At 38.6% G+C, this 21463-nt stretch overlaps 1 protein-coding gene across 5 annotated transcripts in view; it reads left to right on the top strand.

The window, feature by feature from the left end:
• LOC123579252 (cadherin-8) overlaps positions 1-21463 on the top strand; it is a 366323-nt gene that overhangs the window by 195719 nt on the left and 149141 nt on the right. For all 5 annotated transcript variants that reach the window (XM_045442964.1, XM_045442967.1, XM_045442965.1 and 2 more), the window contains 2 exons: positions 3255-3442; positions 6615-6868. In XM_045442964.1, the coding sequence (XP_045298920.1) occupies positions 3255-3442; positions 6615-6868 (442 nt within the window). The remainder of the gene's footprint in view (positions 1-3254; positions 3443-6614; positions 6869-21463) is intronic.

The raw sequence follows: 21463 nt of genomic DNA, 5'->3' as shown, positions 1-21463 counted from the left end.
GAGTGATGACTAGGAATTAGCTGGAACAAGATGAAACTAGGGAAGTGGGGGTGTGGTCATGGCAATGGGAGGAAGAGGATATCCCAAAGTCCTGTGAAAGAAGGGTATATGGCCCTAGGTGAGAATTAAAAGACTCTTATAATAGGGGCCCCATGATAGCTCAGTCGGTTGAGCATCTGACTCTTGATTTTTGTTCAAGTCATTATCTCATGGTTCATGAGATTGAGCTCTGTGAAGGGGTCTATACTAATAGTGAAGAGCCTGCTTGGGATTCTCTCTCTCCCTCTCTCTCTGCCCCTCCCCACTGTCTTTCACAGTAAATAAATAACCTTACAAAAATCCTACTACAGTTGGAACACAGAGTCTAAAGAGTTAGGTTAGGCAAGAGTTAGCCATACTTGGATTTGGAGGCCATTCTGAGTATCATGATCTTTATTCTAAGATCGCTGGGAAGCCATTAAAAGGTTTTACATTATAGGTAAAGTAATAGAATTGGAATCCAGGGAAATAAGAGAAAATGAAATCTGGCCTCCTTCCAATGTGTTCTCCACACTACAGCCACTTGAAGGGTGTGCATAAGCATTCATGTAAAAAGTGATGGCAGAGCTAGCACGCCAGGGTGGTCTCTGTGGAACTGGAGAAAAGTGTATAGGTGTGACAGATACTTAAGAGGTAATGATAACAAAACTTTAAGGATATGTTGTATTCTCAGTTGAAGAAGTGAGTTTTCACATTTTTGCAATGAGGGATTACATGCATGCTGGTGCTATTTGCTATGGTAGGGAATACCATAGGAGAACCTGTTGTGGTTTTTTTTTAGGAGGATTTTTTAAAGTTTATTTATTTATTTTTTAAAAGAGAGAGAGAGAGAACGTGAGCAAGCATGAGCAGGGGAGGGGCAGAGACAGAAAGAGAGAGAGAGAATCCCAAGTAGGCTCCGCACTGTCAGCCTCTAGAGCCTGATGTGGAGGTCAATCTCACAAACTGTGAGATCATGACCTGAACCACAACCAGGAGTTGGATGCTCAATCAGCTGAGCCAACCAGGTGCCAATGAACGGAGAGAAGAGCCGGGAGAGGGATGAAGAGGGAGGTAGGGGGAGAGGAAGAGAGACAGATGGGGGGGGGGGAATGTTGAAAATGATACATTTAAGGTATTTTTGAGAATTTACCTGCAGAAAAAAAATCAAAGGTAAAAAGAACAGAAAGGATGAATTTTCATTAGGAATTTCAGCATTTTCACTTCTGGCTATGCATAAATCTGATAACAATGCAACCCTTTTTAACCAAATTATTGAAATGGAGAGTACCATCTCTCCTATCCTTTCCCCAGCTCTCTTCTTTCCTTTTCAGTTGCCATTATAGTTCAGGATCTAATATGCAACTCTTCTTTCTCAGAAAATGATTGTTTCAATTCAGCAGTGGCAGGTGAGTTTCAAAAGTGTTCCCTTTCTTCGGAGTAATAACTATTAACTATGATCACACTAATAGAGATGAGTGAGCAGAATAGGAATGGATAAATGTTCCATTTGCTTGGCTTCCCAAAGCTCCCTGATGTAGGACTAGCAGCAAGGTGAAGCCCCTTGCTGGCTTATTGCCTTAACAAGCATACCTAGAGGGATCATCTCAAACCTTAACTGGAATATAAAGTTTGAAGGAAATGGAATCATTACACTAATTATGAGAGAATTGGGAGGCTTGTATTGGATGTGTGGATTTTCAGTGCCTACCTTATGGCAAAACTATTTGGAAAACATTTTTGTTCCCCAGTCCCATAATTTCATGATTCAAGGAGACATTTTTATTTCATCATTAAATAAAAGTGTGCTAGTGCTAGAAGAAAACCTTACCCATCATAGGAAATAATCTTGTTAGATTGGGTAGAATGAGCCTAGTTTATCCAAGGGACTCAGTGATTGAGTTCCAACTAGAATTGGGTAATGTTCTCTAGATTTAATTTTTCCTTTTGTTTTATAGCTCATTGAATATTTATTTATTCCCTTGTTTTGGTTCCAGCGGGACTAAAACTTCCTGATTTCCTTGACTTTGGGTTCCCCACAAACAGGCATTGAGACAGGAATTTGATTAGAAGTAGTTTATCTTGGAGATGATCCCAAGAAACGCCAGTGGGGAAGTGAGGATGTGTGCGAGAGAAGGATAGAGAGCCATTAATGTGCATTATCAAGCCGGCTACGACTGTGGGGGAACTGCAGCTTTATCCCATCGGGGAAACTCTGCAACACTGTAAATAGACAAAAGAAAAGAAATAGCTCAAGGTTACCCTACCAGAAAGGGGAGGAGCCTGGGATTCTATATCCTAAGTTGTGTGAGTCTTTGAGGGCTGCTTCTGAGAGGGCATTAATTTTCTGGTAGTTAAGGCCTGACAGGCAGTGGGCAAAATGGGTTCTGAAGGCCAGAAAAAAAAGCCTCAGGCAAGAAACACAGGAGTTGGCAGTTAGATGTGGGGCCGGTGTGTACTTAAGTGGTAATGGCCAGGGGTTATAGTCTCTTCCCTCTACCAATGAAATGAGTGACACCAATACAACAACTAAAGTGATTTGAGTAAAAATGGGACTGATACCACTAATCAGACACGTTTTACTGGCCCCACAGGAGAATGAACATACACTATGATTGTATTTTGCCTAGAGAGTCTTGGAAGTAGGATTTCTGGTCTTCAGAGCAATGAGGACTTTAGTAACAGGAGGACTGTTTCATGTGTCTGAACAGCTTGCTGCAGGGCACAGCAGAAGTTTAGTAATTGGATGTTATCAAAAATGGTCTACAGGTCTGTAAATATAAAGGTAACTTCAAAAGTGACTTTCAGTGTGTTACACATTACATCTTTCTGTGCTGAAATTAGCGTAATATTTTATGTTGGGCAACAATGAATATCCCCATGGGCAGCGGTGTGATTATACAGCAAATTGGAAAGAACATTCACATAGACTCCCTCATATCCCGATGTAAATTTGCTCCAAATATATGCTTGGTAAACATACAGTTGAATAAGTTTTATATCTCAGAAGAGTCTCGAAGAGGGATCACTTCTTCTGGGAACTCTTTGACTCATTTAAAAGATTGTACATTTCACAGCAAAATGGATATTTTTCTCTTTTCCATCACTGTCCTGTTAATATCTGTAGGTGTGCTCAGAACAAAGAAAGTACCCAATAAATATTTCCTGAATAGGTCAGTAAATGAATGGAAGTTGTGCAGTGCTCAGTGTCTTGTTTTGTTTTGTTTTTTCCTAAGGTCTGTATCACTTCTCAGTACCAGAAGATGTGGTTCTTGGCACTGCGATAGGAAGGGTAAAGGCCAATGATCAAGATATTGGTGAAAATGCACAGTCATCCTATGACATCATTGATGGAGATGGAACAGCGCTCTTTGAAATCACTTCTGATGCCCAGGCCCAGGATGGCATTATAAGGCTAAGAAAGGTAAGCTAAGGAAGATTTTGTTCATCTTCCAAAGACGTCTTTGAAACTTGAGTTTTGAAGTTGACAGGGGTTGAGCAGACTTCCTGACATAATTTTAGGATTGGTAAAGGTTTAGCTTCTTCAGCTGTGAAAAAGCAGAGTCCTTTTTGCACCTCATAACCTTGGCCCCGGTTTAGCTTTCAGCTAACTGGGGGGCAACCAGTTACCATGGTGTTGGTAGCATCCCATCTCACCCATTATTTCCCCTCATCTATGCCTCAGTGTTCTTCCCTGAGCCAAAGGAATTGGCTCACTTCCTTTGCAGAGCACCCTCGTCACAAAGGGAAGTCAACACTCAAAAGGTCACCCTCAAGCAATGAAGGACATAGATAGGTAGACAGTTCTTATTCATTGAAGACATTATTCTGAGGCATATTGTCTATGGTTCTTAAGAGGATTCCCAGTAGGAAAAAGATTCAGATGCCCAGAGAGGTGGCAAGTTCAGTGGCCTTTAATCCTTCCCTATAGAACTCTCCCCATTTCCACACTCCTGCTTCCTGGAATATCTGCACAAAATATATTGAAGATTCCCAAGTTTTTATTGCAGGCTCTACTTTCAGAGAAACTCAAGGACAGACAAAACAGTCAGCCTGAGTTGTTCTGGTCAGCTCTAGCACTAGAAGGGCAGGGCCAACCCTCCTACCATTGGTTACTCTGAACCATGCATCAAAGGTCCAAGCATTATGGTAAACGAAGCTCCTCTTGGCCTTGCTTCCGGGTGTGGGGCTACCATGAGAGAAAGAAACATCTAGATGAGTAGTACAGATAATGTATGGCTATTGTATCTGCATTTGCCAGCAGCCATTTCTTTTGTGATAGATGTGAAAAATTCTGTACAGTAGCTTCTGAATTTATTTATCATCATGACACCTACATTCATAAAAAAAATATGTAGAATGCATTTCATTATCTTATGGGCATGGACCTTTGCAAGGGAAAATATCCTTTTATCCTCATCATGAGTATTTTTTTCAATACTGTTTTTCGAATCTTTTTCACAAAACAGTACAAATTAATTTTAATTAGATGTGTGTGTTCATGAATAAGAATATAAATGGCAGAGCACACTGTTGGGAGCCTGTCTTGATCAGCATTATATTCATGTGACTCCAAGCTTACTATCTAATTCTCTCCATCATGTTACACAAGAACGTGATTCCAACGGCCATGCTCTAAAAATCCCCCCTTGGAGAGATAGTAAGATTATGAACCTGGAGTTTCCTGGACATACTTTTTATACAAAATCAATGAATTTTTTAAAATTAATTTCAAGTGAAAAAAAAAAAAAAGGCTGCATTTATTTTAACTCTTTTCGGAACAACACTAGCTTTCTACCTGGCATGAGTTTAGGTTAAGAGTTGGAACGTATTTAAAAACTCATGTTTAAAATAGAATACAGTATAATTATGCTTGAGTCAATTATTGAATAACCCAGAGCCACATTTTCTTTAGCTAATGATTCCTAATGTCATTTTTATTGTTATTATTAACTGCCATCCTTTGCTACCATAAGGTGCTTTTATAAACTGAAGCAGTTAGCCATGTGTTATAGTTTTATTCACTGTTATTCATAAACGTGGAACTATATACTACATGTTTTGACACTGAGAAACCCATGTATTTTCATGTAGAGAGTAATATGTAGGGAGTCATATTTCTACAATTCGTGGGTCTCTTGTTTGATAAGATCCTAAGGACACTAGGGATGTGTTTGGATACATTGTCATTATGTTGAACTAAGAAATAAACAACATAATCTGCTACACTTAACAGTGTTTGTGAGGAATTTGAAATTGCAAAATAGTTACAGTAGGGGTGATTGGCAAATTTTTGCAAATGCTGATGTTGAATCGTCTATTTGTGGCTACGTGTGCCTAGGAATTTCAGAATAGACAGGGAAGTGACTATATGCCTTGTTTACTAGAAAATATTTCCCCCAAAAGCCAAGTCCCATTAGAACTGAATTCAAGTAGAAAGATCAACCCCAATTTTGAAATAAAGATACATCTTTAAGCTTATACAGGAGTTCTGAAAGAGTTCCCTAATGCCAGCTTGTCTTCTGATTTATTTTTTTAAAAATCTGCATTGCAGATTGTGAAGAATTGCACCTCACACCTCAATTGTCTCTCTGAACTTTGACAGACATTTATTCATGAAATCTGAAATATTACGAGTTGACAATAACTGCAATGTAAGGAATCTGACACAGATTGGCTTCTGAGTATTTAGGGGAACTAAATATTTTACCTAACTCTCTTCACCTGGGTCATTAGCTGAAGTCGTAGGGGCTTTTAAGGAATGAGATATTAATATGTCAGAAGTATTGTCAGTAATGGAGCAGTGAGGTAATTTCAAATTGCTTTTAAGTGGTTGGTGGAGGCACAGCCAGTCCTAGTTGTCTATATATATACTGCTCTCACCCTTCCTTCTTCTAAATATAAACACTGATAAATATGTATCTGCATACATATTTCTTTATATGCCCACCTGCTTCAGAGCCCAGAACTTATAATAGAGACCTTCTAAGAATACCCTAAAAAATAATAAACCTCATTTTAGCCACATGATCAGTAGCGCAGCGGTGATTTTAGAAGCGAAATCAGAAAACACTCTTTGTTGGGATTAGTGCTAAATTATGCTTTATAATGTCTCCTTGGACTAAACAATGATTATTTCTAGTTCTTTACATTTCACACACTGTTGCAGAAATGATAAAATATTCTTCCCAGATAGAGATTGTGTTCCATGCCGCCTTATCTCCTACCAGCAGAGGCCCGATTAACTGGCTGATTGGTATTCAGGTCGTGCCACCACTAGTAAAATTTTATTATGACTCTGAAGTGAAATTTTGATGGCACAATTCATGACTGTGAATATTTTGTGAATTCCAAGTGAAATGAGCAAAACAAAACAAAACAATAGGAGATTAGATTCACTGAGCTTGTATAATAAACAGATATCAATAAATGCCTGTAAAATTTACAGGTTGAATCTGAGGGAATGGAGAGTGATCCCATTAAGGCTCGCAAATGGGCTTAAATGCACATAACTATCATCCATCAGCATTATACTCATTTGTTCTTGCTGCTGTGGTCATTAGCGGGAAACATTCATCTTTGTCATTTCTTAACAGCCTCTGGACTTTGAGACCAAAAAATCCTATACGCTGAAGGTAGAGGCAGCCAATGTCCATATTGACCCACGTTTCAGCGGCAGGGGGCCCTTTAAAGACACGGCGACAGTCAAAATTGTTGTTGAGGATGCTGACGAGCCTCCTGTCTTCTCTTCACCTACTTACCTCCTCGAAGTTCATGAAAATGCTGCTCTAAACTCCGTGATTGGGCAAGTGACTGCTCGCGACCCTGATATCACCTCTAGTCCTATAAGGTATTACTTTTCTAATTTTTTTAATGTTTATTTTTGAGACAAAGAGAGAAAGGGTGTGAGCTGGGGAGGGACAGACAGAGAGGGAGACACAGAATCCGAAGCAGGATCCAGGATCTGAGCTGTCAGCACAGAGCCCGATGCAGGGCTCGGACTCACAAGGGGTGAGATCATGACCTGAGCGGAAGTCGGATGCTTAACCGACTGAGCCACCCAGGCACCCCAGGTATTTCCTTTTTAAAAGGCATAGGGGCTACATCAAAGGACAAGCTCATCAGTACAGAATGCAATTATGTGTACATTCTTTGTGGCTGGCTTTGGTAATTAGCTCACGTGACTGAGGGATTTTGGTCAGCACAATGTCTGCATGTGTGTGTGCACGTACGTGCCCAGGCACACATGTTCACACACACCTACTAAGAGCTACATGCAATACCCAGAGCCAGGAATATCAAGATGAATGAAGCCATTGCAGCTTTCAGAGAACTCAGTGAAAATACAAAATTGCATTTTTTTTTCTAGCGTTGGGCAAGTATTGCTGGTTTGTCTTCTTTCTCTTCTGACAGTTACAGTGAACTATATATATAAGAACTTGAGAGACGTGAGACCACTGCCTCATTCAGTTCATTAAGAGGCCCTTATCTTATTTGTGTCATTAGTGTTTGGCTTTGAAATTATCTTCTTATCACTTCATGGGCATTTCTGATAGGTCAGCATATCTGGATTGGCCCCTTTTAGACAAAATCTTTCTTTGCCATTAAACAAAAACAATCTTTTGTTTATATTTTCCCTGCTCAGAATTTTTTCCCAAGATGAAACAATTCGTTTGTTTTTTAATGTTTGTTTATTTTTGGAAGAGAGAGCAAGAGCGAGAGGGAGAGAGAGAGATAGAGACAGACAGAGAGACCATGAGTGAGGGAGGAGCAGAGAGAAAGGGAGACACAGAATTGGAAGCAGGCTCCAGGCTCTATGCTGTCAGCACAGAGCCTGACGTGGGGCTCGAACCTACAAACCATGAGATCATGACCTGAGCTGAAGTCGGATGTTTAACCAACTGAGCCACCCAGGTGCCCCAAGATGAAACAATTCTTTATTAAAGTTTTTCTGCTTTTTTTTAGAAATGAGGCTCAATTCCATTTTTTTGTTATTGTTGTTGAACTGTGTACATCTTTTCTCTTTTGCCATTCATCTACATGACACTACAGGTGCTGAAGCTACATAACATGAACACTGAAAATCTATAACATGTAAACTGGCTAATGATCTGCTTGAGTATAGATTTCAAATATTGTCTTAGAAATGCTTGTTGGAAGGGGGGGGGAGGGAGAGACAAGCAGGGAGAGAGGGAGAGGTGGGGAGAGGGAGGAATACAGTCTTAAAGAATTGTCCTTTTAATCTGGGAGTTAGATGTCAGTTCATCCCATCTCATTGAATGGATATATTTTCAACTAGTTTAATCACAGAAACTCTGGATAAGTGAGCTTTCTACAAGTTTTATCTATTCACTTTTTTTTTATGTATTAAATTTCCATTACTCACAAGGGCACTGAAACTGTGAGGCTACAAGTGAAACTCACAGAATAGTCGGTGCCCCAAATAGTTTGGGCAAAAAATAATTCTTTTCAGATCCAGAAAAGCTGGTTTTAATACAAGCCACTTCAAAACTCAGGATAATGAAGAGGGTTTCCCAAAAGGATACAAAAAAAAGAAAATTCCCTCAAAAGAGCCCAATCTCTGAGAAGATAAAATCCCACCTGGGGATTTGAAAAATGGTCAGGTGTCCATTCTCAGTTCCAAAGAAGTTCAACAAGCTATAGCCATACAGGATGTCCATAGTTGCCTAAGAGAATTGTATCTCTCAAAGGGCCAAGTGTTGAAAACAAGGGAAAAATGTATCCCGAGAAATAAATGTGCATGGTCATTCATTTTCTGACTACATATTGAAGTTATGAAATGGCTCTGTATTGCAATGCCAATATATAAATACAGGCCATATTTGTTAAATATTCTGTCCTGTTTCATGTTTTTACTACTTTTCCTCCGAAGAACACAGAAAGGAGCAGTTTCCTCTTGCCTCACATCTCCAAGCATGACACAGAATGAAGGGAGAACTGAATGATGGGGCCAGTTTTAACCCTTGATTTTACATGATTTCTAAGCTTTTTAGCAAGGAACATACAGGAGCTCAGGAGTATGCCAAGTCAGGGGCCCTTACAGACAAGGGGGTTTCAGATATTGGGGCAATCACATGTAAACCCCAAACATGGAATCCATAGTGGCAGTGGGAACACACTTCCAATGCAGAGATATGCTCTTAATCGGCTAGGAGAAGGTCTGAAGAACTGTTCATGCCACAGTGACAGGAACCTCAAATTGGCAGAACTGGTTAAAAATCCAGGTTTATGGTTGCCCACATATTTTTGCACATTCTGTTATCTATCCACATACTGATGCAAACGTGGAGATTTACTGATACCAACTCCCCGTTCCCAGGGAATCAAATGATGATTATCACTGTAGTTAACTGTTACTGTTATTGCTGTTGTTATTTTTATTATTACCACTGCTTTGAAAGGCAGGTGTAGAGGAAGCTTGAAGCTGGTTAGCAACAACTGTCTGGTTTAGAAGTGTTTTGTTTTCAGGCAAGCTAAAGGAGATTAGAGGCCATGTTACCTGGAGAGATGGACAGATAAGATACCACCTGATGACACTGACATCTGTGCCTCTGATAGATTTCAGGCAAGCGCTTATTCCTTGGCATCTATGGTCCCACCCAAAGAAGGGGAGAATACTGTTTCAAAGCATTTTGCAACAGGGCTTTGATGAGTGATTCAGAAGGCAAGCCCCCCTCAGTGTGCATGGAGGTGGATTGGGTGCATGGGATGGGAATGTAAGAATCATCAACTGCATTTTTCAGCACCTCTTCTGCTTTTCCGTACTTGTTCCCCCCCCCCCCCCGCCCATTTCATTGCGTTATGGAGAGCAGCTCTCCTCTCTCTTTGCACAATTGGTTAATTTGAGTAGAAAATTAAATTTTCTGACTAGCCAGAGTAGTGCATGGTTCCTTCTGAGTCTAGCAGACAGATTTAGACCCATTTAACCTTTTTAAACAGAACTAGAGGACATGGATATTCAGGGAATTACTGAGTGACAAATAGCTATGCATTATTGTCTCTTTAGAACTGTTGTATTTTATATGCTGACAAGAAGGTACCCATCTTTTAGAGGAATGTTTACTTTGACATGAAGTAAGAAAGAGGCCTTTTTATGGCATTTGCTGTGTTTAAAAACTCAGTTGTTTATTGGTTGGTCAACTTCCCCTAAGACTCAACTTCTTTCTAGAGCACATCATCAAGTTGGAAATATCATGTATTTTAAAATTCTTATACCTGGGGCGCCTGGGTGGCGCAGTCGGTTAAGCGTCCGACTTCAGCCAGGTCACGATCTCGCGGTCCGTGAGTTTGAGCCCCGTGTCGGGCTCTGGGCTGATGGCTCGGAGCCTGGAGCCTGTTTCCGATTCTGTGTCTCCCTCTCTCTCTGCCCCTCCCCCGTTCATGCTCTGTCTCTCTCTGTCCCAAAAATAAATAAACGTTGAAAAAAAAAAATTAAAAAAAAAAATAATAAAATAAAATTCTTATACCTAAACCTGTACTTTTTTTAATTTATTTTTTTAATTTAAATCCAAATTAGTTAACATATAGTTTAATTATGATTTCAGGAATAGAATTTAGTGTTTCCTCGCTTACATATAACACCCAGTGCTCATCCCAACAAGTGCCCTCCTTAATGCCCATTGCCCATTTAGCCCATCCCCTGACCCAACACCCTACCGACAACCCTCAAGTTCTCTGTATTTAAGAGTCTCTGTGGTTTATCTCCCTCTATATTTTTATCTTATTTTTGTTTCCCTTCGTCTATCTTCATCTGTTGTATTTTTTAACTTCCACATATGAATGCAATCATGATATTTGTGTTTCTCTCACTGACTTATTTTTCTTAGCATAATGTACTCTGGTTCCATCCACATTGTTGCAAATGGCAATATTTTTGATCTTTGATCTTTGAGTACAATTCCATTGAATGTATATACCACATCTTCTTTATCCATTAATCAGTCTATCTGGGCTCTTTCCATACTTTGGCTGTTGTCAGCAGTGCTGCTATAAACATTGGGGTGCATGTGCCCCTTCAAATCAGCATTTTTTTTTTATTCTTTGGATAAATACCTAGTAGTGCAGTTGCTGGGTCATAGAGTAGTTCTAGTTTTAATTTTTTTTTTTAGAGTTTATTTTTAAGAGAGAGAGACAGAACATGAGCAGAGGAGGGGCAGAGAGAGAGAAGGAGACACAGAATCTGAAGCAGGCTCCAGGCTCTGAGCTGTCAGCACAGAGCCTGACATGGGGCTTGAACTCGGGAACGGCCAGATCATGGCCAAGGCCAAAGTCAGATGCTTAACCAACTGAGCCACACAGGTGCCCCACTAGTTTTAATTTTTTGAGGAACATCCATACTATTTTCCAGAGTGGCTGCACCAGTACCTAAACCTGTGTCTGTAACTACATCCGTATCTGTATCTTTGTCTATGCCCTTTCAGGGGAAAGTAGACAGTGGCATGGAGGGTCTTACCTTGTCCCTGCCAGGAACATTAATTAAATACTTGCTACTCTTTTCAGTACTAAATGTCTCTGAGTAATATTGAATGAAGTCGGGTAAATTATTTATATTTTAAAAGGTGATACATTTTGAGCTTACATTTTGAGCAATCCTATCATTGCTACTTCCTCCAGCAGCTGGTCTCTGGAATTCTCTTAGACTCGGTTTCCTCATATGTGTTTTGGGTTAATATCATGTCCCTCACAGGGTAACTGAAATAATTAAGTTATTAAATTTAAAAAAATATAGTAGCTACCAGCATTGCCAGTTAATAAAGCCACCATCAATTTCATGTCCTAAACACACATTAAAAATCCAGTATTTGCACTCTTGGGTGGCTCAGTCGGTTAAGCGTCTGACTTCAGCTCATGTCATGGTCTCATGGTTAGTGAGTTGGAGACCCTCACTGGGGTCTGCACTAACACACAGAGCTTGCTTCAGATCCTCTGTCTCCCTTTCTGTCTTCCCCTGTCCCCCATGTGTGCCTGCTCTCTCTCTCTCTCTCTCAAGAATAAACATTTTTTTTTTTTAACTCTGGTACTTACGTAAGCAGAGTTTCCTCTACAAATGGTTGCTTCACTGTGCAGAATTACCTGTTTTTCCTTTAACAGTTAGCTGCTAAATAGTCTAACCTCAGTTAGTGTAAAACGCCCCTGCTACTGCAGTGAGTATTGTTACTGGTGAGTGCTTAATATGTGACAAGGATGTGCTAAGTATACTCATTTCATTCCCTAACACCTCTGTGATAGAACATATATTCTCATTATCGCAAACTGATGAGGAAACTGCAGATAAAAAGCCTCCATTGCTGAGTATCACACAAATACTGTAGTGGAACCATGAAGCATACCTGGGTTTTCCTGACAACGCAGTGCCTATCCTCTGTCCCTCTGCCTCACTCTATCCCTGAGATCTCTGTGACTTCACCCATGTCTCTGCCTGCTGGAACAGCCGAGCAGGACCAATTTTAATTGAAATAATAAACTGTGCATTCTCTAAATGGCCTCATTCCATTCAGGATGCATACCAACAAGGAAGGAAGATAGACCAGGTCTGTGGCATTAATCAGAGCATGGGTGGAATGCTCTTTGCTCCTCAGCCCTACCCCTTTGTATGAGTTTTGTTACTATTGGCTGTAAACACAATAGTGATGATGGAGGTAAAAGAAGAAATGATGTTCTAACAATAACATAAATGAAACATGGTGCAAGTTACTATTATGTACCAATTCACTTTAATTCTCACAAAAGTTGCTGTAAAGTCATCAGTGTGATTCTAGTTTTATGGAGAAGGAAGCTGTGTCTCTGAAAAAGTTCCCTGTGTGTGTGTTAGGGATTGCAGGGCCAGGATTTAAACCTAAATTTATTCTTACCATTGACTACTATGTCTGTGCATGCTTCTGGCATCTTTCATGAGGAGTAGGCTGATGACATCTCATATTTACTGAGTCCATACTTAGTGACAGACACTCTGAAATGCTGTTATGTGCAGTAAACTGTTTATGTAAGGTAAAAATTCTTAGCACTGGGTAGGTGTGGAATTCTAAGTCAGTGCCTTCATGTAAACCCTCTATGGTTCGTTTTTCCCTTTAAATAAATTTATGAGAAGTGTGTATTTGATGTTACCACTGTGTTGAGATGACATGTGTCTGGGGTTGTTAGTAGTTGCTTCCTGTTTCTTTCAGAGCCTTCACCTTGGGTAAGACTACATGAACTGCTTAAATTAGAAGTAGGGATAATGGCCACTCAGCAGGCAGAGTAGACGGACACCTGATCATGGTAGGCACAGTGCTCTGTTGTCACAAGTCCTCTCCTGAAAGTAAGTGCCCACTCAACACAAGAGATTACATTTTTAGTTCCTACTTGTACTTGGGCATTTTTATAATTCACTGTCGTTATCCAGCTTGCTGTTAATGAGCTCTTTTCCTGAAAACACTCCTTACAATCCTGATGCCCAGTGATGCAAAAGTGGAAATATTTCATTCAGTAGAGAACCTGGCATTAATTTGGAGAGTAGACTGTGTATTGATTGACTCCTCAGTCTTGCAATAACTTCCATTTTAGGGAAGGACCTATTTTTTGTTTGTTTGTTTTTATTTATTATTATTACTATTATTTTTTTGGTGATAAGAACACTTTACATGATTTCTGTCTTTTAACAGATTTTTAAGTGCACAATACAGTATTGTTAACTGTAAGTACAGTATTGTAGAGCTTATCTCCAGAATTTATTCATCCTGTGTAACTGAAAGTTTATATCCATTAATTAAAGACTCCCCATTTCCCCCTTCCGCCAGCCCCTGGCAACCACCATTTGATGCTTCTATGAATTTGACTATTTCGGATTGTCTCCCGAACAATTAAGTGGAATCATGCGGTACTTAACGTTTCTGTGATTAGCTTATTTCACTTAGCATAATGGCCTCCATGTTCACCTATGACATGGCATATTACACAATTTCCTTTCTTTTTTCAATGTTTATTTATTCTTGATAGAGAGAGAGAGAGAGAGGGAGAGGGAGTGAGAGAGTGCTCGAGGGAGGAGGGGCAGAGACAGAGAGGGAGACACAGAATCCGAAGCAGGCTCCAGGCTCTGAGCGGTCAGCACAGAGCCCGATGTGGGGCTTGAACCCACGAATGGTGAGATGATGACCCGAGCCAAAGTTGGATGCCCAACCGACTGAGCCACCCAGGCACCCCTACACAGTTTCCTTTTTTAAGGCTGAATATTACTCCGTTCTATCAACATACCATGTTTTCTTTATTCATTCATCTGTTGATGGTCATTTAGGTTGTTTCTATATCTTGGCTATTATAAAGAGTGCTACAGTGAACATAGGATACTAATATCTTTTAAGATCGTGGTTTCAGTTGTTTTGGACAAATGCCCAGAAGTGAGATTGCTGGATCATATGGTAATTCTATTTAAATTGTTTTTTAAAACTCCCATACTGTTTTCCATAGAGGCTGCACTTCTTTGCATTTTAACCACCTGTGTGCAAGGATCTAGTGCAAGGACCGAGTTTTCTTAAAATAATTAAAATTTGGCCATTTCATTCCTGCACACTCTTAGCCAGATAAAAGCTTGATTGTGTCCCAAATCAAAAATACCAACCCTTCCAAATCATTGTTCCAAAACAAATCTCACTATACTTGCTAATTCAACTAATACTACTTAATGCATCTATTAAGTCATATTTTCATTTAGTCAGATAGTCATTTATCCATTCAGTCACACACAGACTATATATACATTTTCATATACATATACATATATGTATATATATGTGTCATATATAGAATTTATTTATTTTACTAGGGGATTTCTGTAAAGACAGAGCCCCTGCCCCATGGACCTTATTCTCTAGTAGGGAGGCTGGCTAAATAGCCATGAAAAACCCAACTTTCACATTTATCTAATTAGATACATGTTTTCTAAAAATGATGAATAAGGATGGATTCTGGAATGTTAGGGTCACATGAAGGAAGAAGTGTCCTCATTTCATAATGGATTTGAATAGAAACAGCCATATACATCCAATGATGCTCAAGTGGAAATATCTCACACTGTAGAAAACCCTATATTAATTTGAATGTTTTTTTTTCTTTTATCCTCTCCCTCTCTCTGTAAAGAAATGCTTTGGGTAAAAAAGGAATCCTTTTTTCTCCTTAGAGGAGTAATAAATAATATGTGATGCAGAGACCTTAGAATCCTGGGACCAGCAGAACCAGATAATATTATTTATTAAAGCAGTTAGAGCAACCAGTGGAGCAATTAGAGGCAAAAAGCTGAAAACTTGTAGATGGAATTTTTGATACACAAAATGCATGCGAGAAAATGTTAAAATGGTTTCTTTAGGCATAATAACAAAAGCTAGAATGAAATTAAGCAGTGAGAAAGAAACAGTTGGAGTTCACCGAAATATAATAACTGATTCATAACTAAGGGGTTTATTTCATTATAAGTGGCTCTAAATAGCATCTTCACTTGCAGTTGGCTCAAAATTGCATCTTCCTATAAATTTTCCATATAGAGGCTGCAAACCAGTGTTTAGCAAAACATGTTTTAAAATAGAAAAGTACCTGTATGCCTGTTAAACTTGAAAAATAGACATACACTGCCTTTCTCTGACAACAGCATCTCCCTAACTGTGCCCTAAGGGACACTATCGGGATCAAAGACATTGTGGCCACATTGATTTGAACTCAAGTTCCTTTGCACTAGGATTCCACAGGTATGTTAATTAGCCAAAGCGCATTGCAGTTTTTAAGAAGGAGAAAATGTAAGCAGCACATTCAGTCTTTGAACTTTGTGTAGTTTTGCAGAGTATCCAGAGCATATGATGGAAGACAGGACCCTGAAGCTCCTGTACTGGTCTGTGCTCTAGATTCTAATGCACTGAGCATTGCGAGTTTCACGATACTTATCCTTCTGGGTGTAACAGGCGGTTTATCTTCTTATTACTGTATGAGTCTCCCTCCTCCCAACAGCTGCCTTTTTTTTTTTTTTTTCTTTAGGACCTACTTAAAGGAGGACTCATGACTTTTAGTGAATACTTTTACTCTATTACCGTAGGCCTGCAGTCAGTAAACTATAACCTGTGTGCTAAATCTGGTCTACCACCTTTTTTTGAAGTTTTATTAGAACACAACCACCCTTATTCTTTTATGCCCTATGACTGCAGAGTTGAGTAGCTGTGACAGAGATAGTATGGCCAGCAGAGCCTAAAGTACTTACTTTACAGAATTTTTTTTTTTTTTTTTTTTTTTTTGCCAAACCCTACCCTGGACTGATAGCAGTTTGGATTTTCATCAGTAATTTGAACAGTTGGCTCCTGTATAATTCTGGGATCTTACTCTGTCTCAGAAAGTCCCTAAAGATAAAATACATACATACATATATATATACATATACATACATGTATGTATATGTATATATATCATTTTTTTAAACCTGTGGCAGCCAAAGAAATTCTTTATGTTAGACTATGTGATAGGAGTTGACTTTGTCCATTTTTGTCTGAGAGCCCTCGGGACATTGGTTCTCATGGGATCCATGGCAGTGTATTCTCATGTTGACTCTGCCAGAAATGACTAGTTTTGTTTAGTGTAGCTTTGGAGCCGATCCCCATAACTACCATACAAGCTGTGAAAGGGCATCCTGAGAAATGGTGTGATGCTTACCTGCTTGGAGCGGGGAATTTACTTGTTTTTTTGCATGAGTTTATTAAAAAAATAGATTTTTTTCCTCCATTCTCCAGACCTCAGTAATAAGTATAATATAGGGTTTTTAGAAGTGTGACTGGTGACTGCCTTAGCCAAACACTGGTCTCTTGATGTCAGTGTCTTGGTACATTCTCCAATTTCAGCAGTATTTTTCTGTCTAAAAGCATGAGATCCCCTAAAAAGAGAAATTAACTTGAAATAGACTTGCTACTGTAGTGTGCTAACAGACTCTAACATGTATTCTCCAACATGAGACTAGATAGTCACCAAGTGATACTGGAAATAATCTGTGGATCTTTATTCGTGACTATTTAGCATATTAGTATAGTGCCCTTCACATGTATCTCATTCACACTTCATTACGTTAACTCTATGAGTGACATGTATCCTATTTCCATTAAACAACTTGTTGCAGGTTGTTTTCCCTGGGAGTAGATGCATTGGAAGTACAAGATGTTTATTAGGGATCAGCACCTGTGAATGGAAGGAGACAAAAGCAGGATGAGCAGGGGAGAAATCGAATGGCATTGCAGTTCTGGCAAAAGACCCAATCCAGTGGGTCTTTCTGGGATGAGTGTTAACCATCAGAGAAATGCATCATCCCTCTGCTTGTTTCATCTCCAGATGAACTCTGGAGTGTAGGTTCTCTGCAAAGGATCCAGATTCTAAGGAGTGGATAGCTGAAGGGTGTCTACTGACCCCTCCCCACACAGCCCAGGCTTCCTTCCTCGAAGGGATATCTGCACAGCATATCTTCATGTCAACCGTGGATAAGAGCACTAAACATCTTTATTCGTGAAGTAATTTGACTAAATTCATACTGCTAGCCATGTAGCTCCCAAATCCATGTTGCCACCACACTACAGTGTCTTCCTTTAGGCAAATGTCTATTTGTTCTGCATTTTGAGATGCAAACACCAAAGTGGCAGATTGGTTAGCTGAAATGTTATCGGTGTAGTATGGCAATAGTTATCCAAAACTATGAAGCTGCATGTATTTATAAAATATTTTATAAAATATGAGTGATCTAAGTGGTAAAAATAGCTTAAGAATCTAGAGACAGGAAAAAAAAATTGGAAAATGCTGATCTTGGGTTTAAAAAGTTTGTGTTTTTTTGTTTTTGTTTTTGTTTTCTGATGGGTGAAGTCTTTGTCTTCTCTAGGGAACAAATTTGATAATAATGTTTATATTCTGAGAGAAACAAAGATGCCTGTGTAGGCTGAGCAATGTTATCTAATATTGTTACTTTCATAAAGCAAAATAAATCCTCTATTTTGCATCCCAACAAAGGGAGATTGACATGCTTATCTGATGTTCAAATATTTATGGGAGTCATTTCAACCAAGCCTTTAGTTTTCCTTATATTTCTACATTCTGATTTGACACAAGGTATTATACAACCTTGCTTTTGATAAAGGGCAATCAGATTTGACTTAGTGTTTCAGAGGGAAACATAATATTGCATATTTTAGAAGAGAACACGTTAAAAATGGAGAAATGTCATCTCCATCCATCTATCAAAAGTTTATTGGTTCTATTCTATGTGTCTGGAGCCAGCTTGCTGGGGAACAGAGTGGTTCAAGTTGAAGTGCCTTCCAAATGGGTTTCTAGATTCAAATCAAGTTTTGGGATACTCTGCTGAGAGGTGTAGCTTCACAGTAAATAAGATTTAGGAAAGTCCTTAAAAAGGATCAGAGTTAGGGAAAATATATTTAATGGTGCAAAAGACAGCAATAGATCTAAATGTCCCTGTGAAGACAATAGGACAGAGCAGGTATGTAAAGGGAGCAGGCCCCAAAGTATGGTGAAGTGTGGGAGATATGCTCACTGGAAAAAGAAGAAGCCTGTCTAGATCACCTGTATTAAATATCACGTGCATGATATTGGGCTTTGCACTTGTTTAAATGTACAAGATTAAGTTAGACAATGCGGGCAGGCATTGCGCTTAAACATGGGTATTTTTAGTGGAAAATACTTTTCCCCCTAGACAAATTACATCTGCCTGACACTGCAATAGTGTGCTTATATTAGTACTATTGTATATCACATAGGTAAACAGGCTATTTCAATGTAAATTCATTTCCAGCCCTTAAGATTTAACAGGCCACATCTTGTCCACCTATTAATACCTATCATTTAGCATAAATCCTTAGCATTTATTAAATGATCCAGAATTTACTAAATGTCTAATTAAAATTCCAATATATATACAATTTTATGCATTAAAAACACATGCTTTAATATAGTTAATATTTAAAATATATTTGTATTATTTCTTGGGTGTGCATGTTTTTAATAAATACTTTTTTCTTTTGTACAGTAAGTGATTTTGACCAAAATTGGACAGATATAATATATAATCAAATACCACCATCCTTATAGCTTTCCGACATTTAGTGTCAGATACTATGGTCAGGATTTTATACTTACTATCTCAGTAACTTTATGACCGAGGAAGAATGTGTATTATCTTAATTTTACAACCATAGACATTGAGAGTCAGGACAACTTATATGGGCTACTCCAGTCATTTATATAGAGGATTAAGTAAGAATTTAATACGCGGGGTTACCAGAGAAGCTGAAAATTAGGAAGACCACAATAAATACATTAAATATATTACTCAATCTTAATTCTGGGTATGGTCCTATGGTCCAGACTGATACATAATGAGTACTTTTTTTTTTTTTTTAATTTCACGCCATCTCTGTTTTATTGTTAATGTAGCCTCATTAACTTTCAGTATCCTTTCATATAAAGAAAAGTCATTATTGGCATGATTGGAAGCCCCCAGAAGACATTTAACAGAGTTAAAGAATGTTCTCCACTTTTAGATTTCCCCTGAGAAGAGGAAAAGGCTGTGAGCCTTTCATAAGGGTATTTCTTCAATATTCTTCCACCTCCTTTAGTTCCCACATCCAAACAATTACCATGTTATGTTTATTTTACTTTCTAAGCTCAAGCACCATCATCTCTAATGTGAGTAGTTGCAAAAGTCCCATTTGCCAGTCTCTTATGCCTTGATATTCACACAGCTGCCAAAATGATCATTAACTCAGTTGAGAGCTGTGTGTTGACCAATAGGTTAGCCACTGGTCACACGTGATCTTTGAATTGGAATAGAATTACTTTAAACTTCATAAAATACACATTTCTATTCCTCAGTTATACTTGCAGGATTTCACGGGCTAATCAACCACATGTAGCTAGGGGTCACCATATTGGATGGCTCAGAGCATATTTCTACATCACAAAAAGATCTACGAAATTCAGCTGTGTTTTAGATCATATCACTCTCCTTCTATATTTTTTCAAGTGGCTTCCCATTTCCTACAGGTGAAAAAAAATCCTTCATACAGTTTCCAAGGTCTTTCATGATGTATTCCCTGAGGCCCTTCCCCTGTTGAGTCTTGAACTTCAACCACACCATCCTCTGTTAAGGTCTTCAAGCACACTATTCCTGACTCAGACTTTTCGTATTTGCTTCTTATTTTGATGTGAAGATTTTTGTAATATTTTATGTATCTCAGCCCTTTTCTTTTTTTCTTCGTGAATCTATGACTGTAAGCTTTGAAAAAACTTATTTACTTTCATTGTCTTTCTTTACCTATAGACTCAGTGACATGAGAACGAGGCCATGTAAGGGCCAAGATGGAAGAAAGGCTGGGAAAGAAAAGACAGAATTCTCATCTGTCAGACCTGAGCTCTCCCCACACTAATCTAGTCCTTTAATTTTATAGTTTCCTAAACAAATCCAAACTCTCAAGATTTTCTGTGTGCATTTTTTTTATGCTGAGGATGCTGTCCTTACATATTTCACCTGGAAAAATCCTGCTCATTCTTCCTGTCCTTAAAGAGATACTATATCCTCTTAGTGTCATCTCTGGCCACCCCTCCCCCTTTCCCAGGCACCTTTGGACTTACTGCGATGTGACTTCATTACGGAGCTTGCTACTTTTCATTGTAAACGATGCAAAGGTCACACCAGTACATCTAAGAGGAGAGTCTCTATTCAAACATTGAGCTTCTTCCCTAAAAGAGGTAGCCACTAAAACTTTACTGAAATTAAAAAAAACATAAAAATAAAAACTTATATTTAATACCTTCATATTGTGTAAAAATGTATTCTACTTTTTTCGTATATTTGCTATAATATCATATTTAGAATTTCCAGTTATGAATGATTATTTCGATGACTCAGGGATAAAATTAGAATTTCTCCAAAGACATTATGTAAATATGGAAGAATTAACCATGAATCAAATTTACCTGAGATTTACTCTGAGTAATTCTCTTTTTTGTTGTTGTTTGTGTTTTGGTTCTGCAGCTACAGAAAGTTACACATGAGACTATGGCTTTAGGCTGCTATTTTCCCAAGGTATAAGTGGGATAAACTATAAAACAAAACACATGCTCAAGAAATGGAACCTCATATGAACTGACAGAATTGAAATCTGAGATTTCTATACTTGACCCTAAATAAAGTAAAAGATACCTGAGATTGTTTGGGTTGGGTGGATCTACTTCACTCTTTAAGTGAAAACAGTAAGTCGAAATACTACATTATGTCTGTCTCCATATGGACACCAAAAAACCAGAATCTTTCAAATATTCTGTTGTTACTTAAAAATACCTAGATATTTGGCAGGGTGTATTCTAGAAATAATGATACTCCGTGTAAAACCATTTTTAAAAAGTGTGAGAAAATTTAAAATTTTTA

The sequence above is a fragment of the Leopardus geoffroyi genome, chromosome E2, assembly GCF_018350155.1.
Source record: "Leopardus geoffroyi isolate Oge1 chromosome E2, O.geoffroyi_Oge1_pat1.0, whole genome shotgun sequence".
In the NCBI taxonomy this organism is placed as follows: Eukaryota; Metazoa; Chordata; class Mammalia; order Carnivora; family Felidae; genus Leopardus; species Leopardus geoffroyi.
Note: the sequence above shows the minus strand (reverse complement) of the source record. Positions and strands in the feature narration are given on the sequence as shown.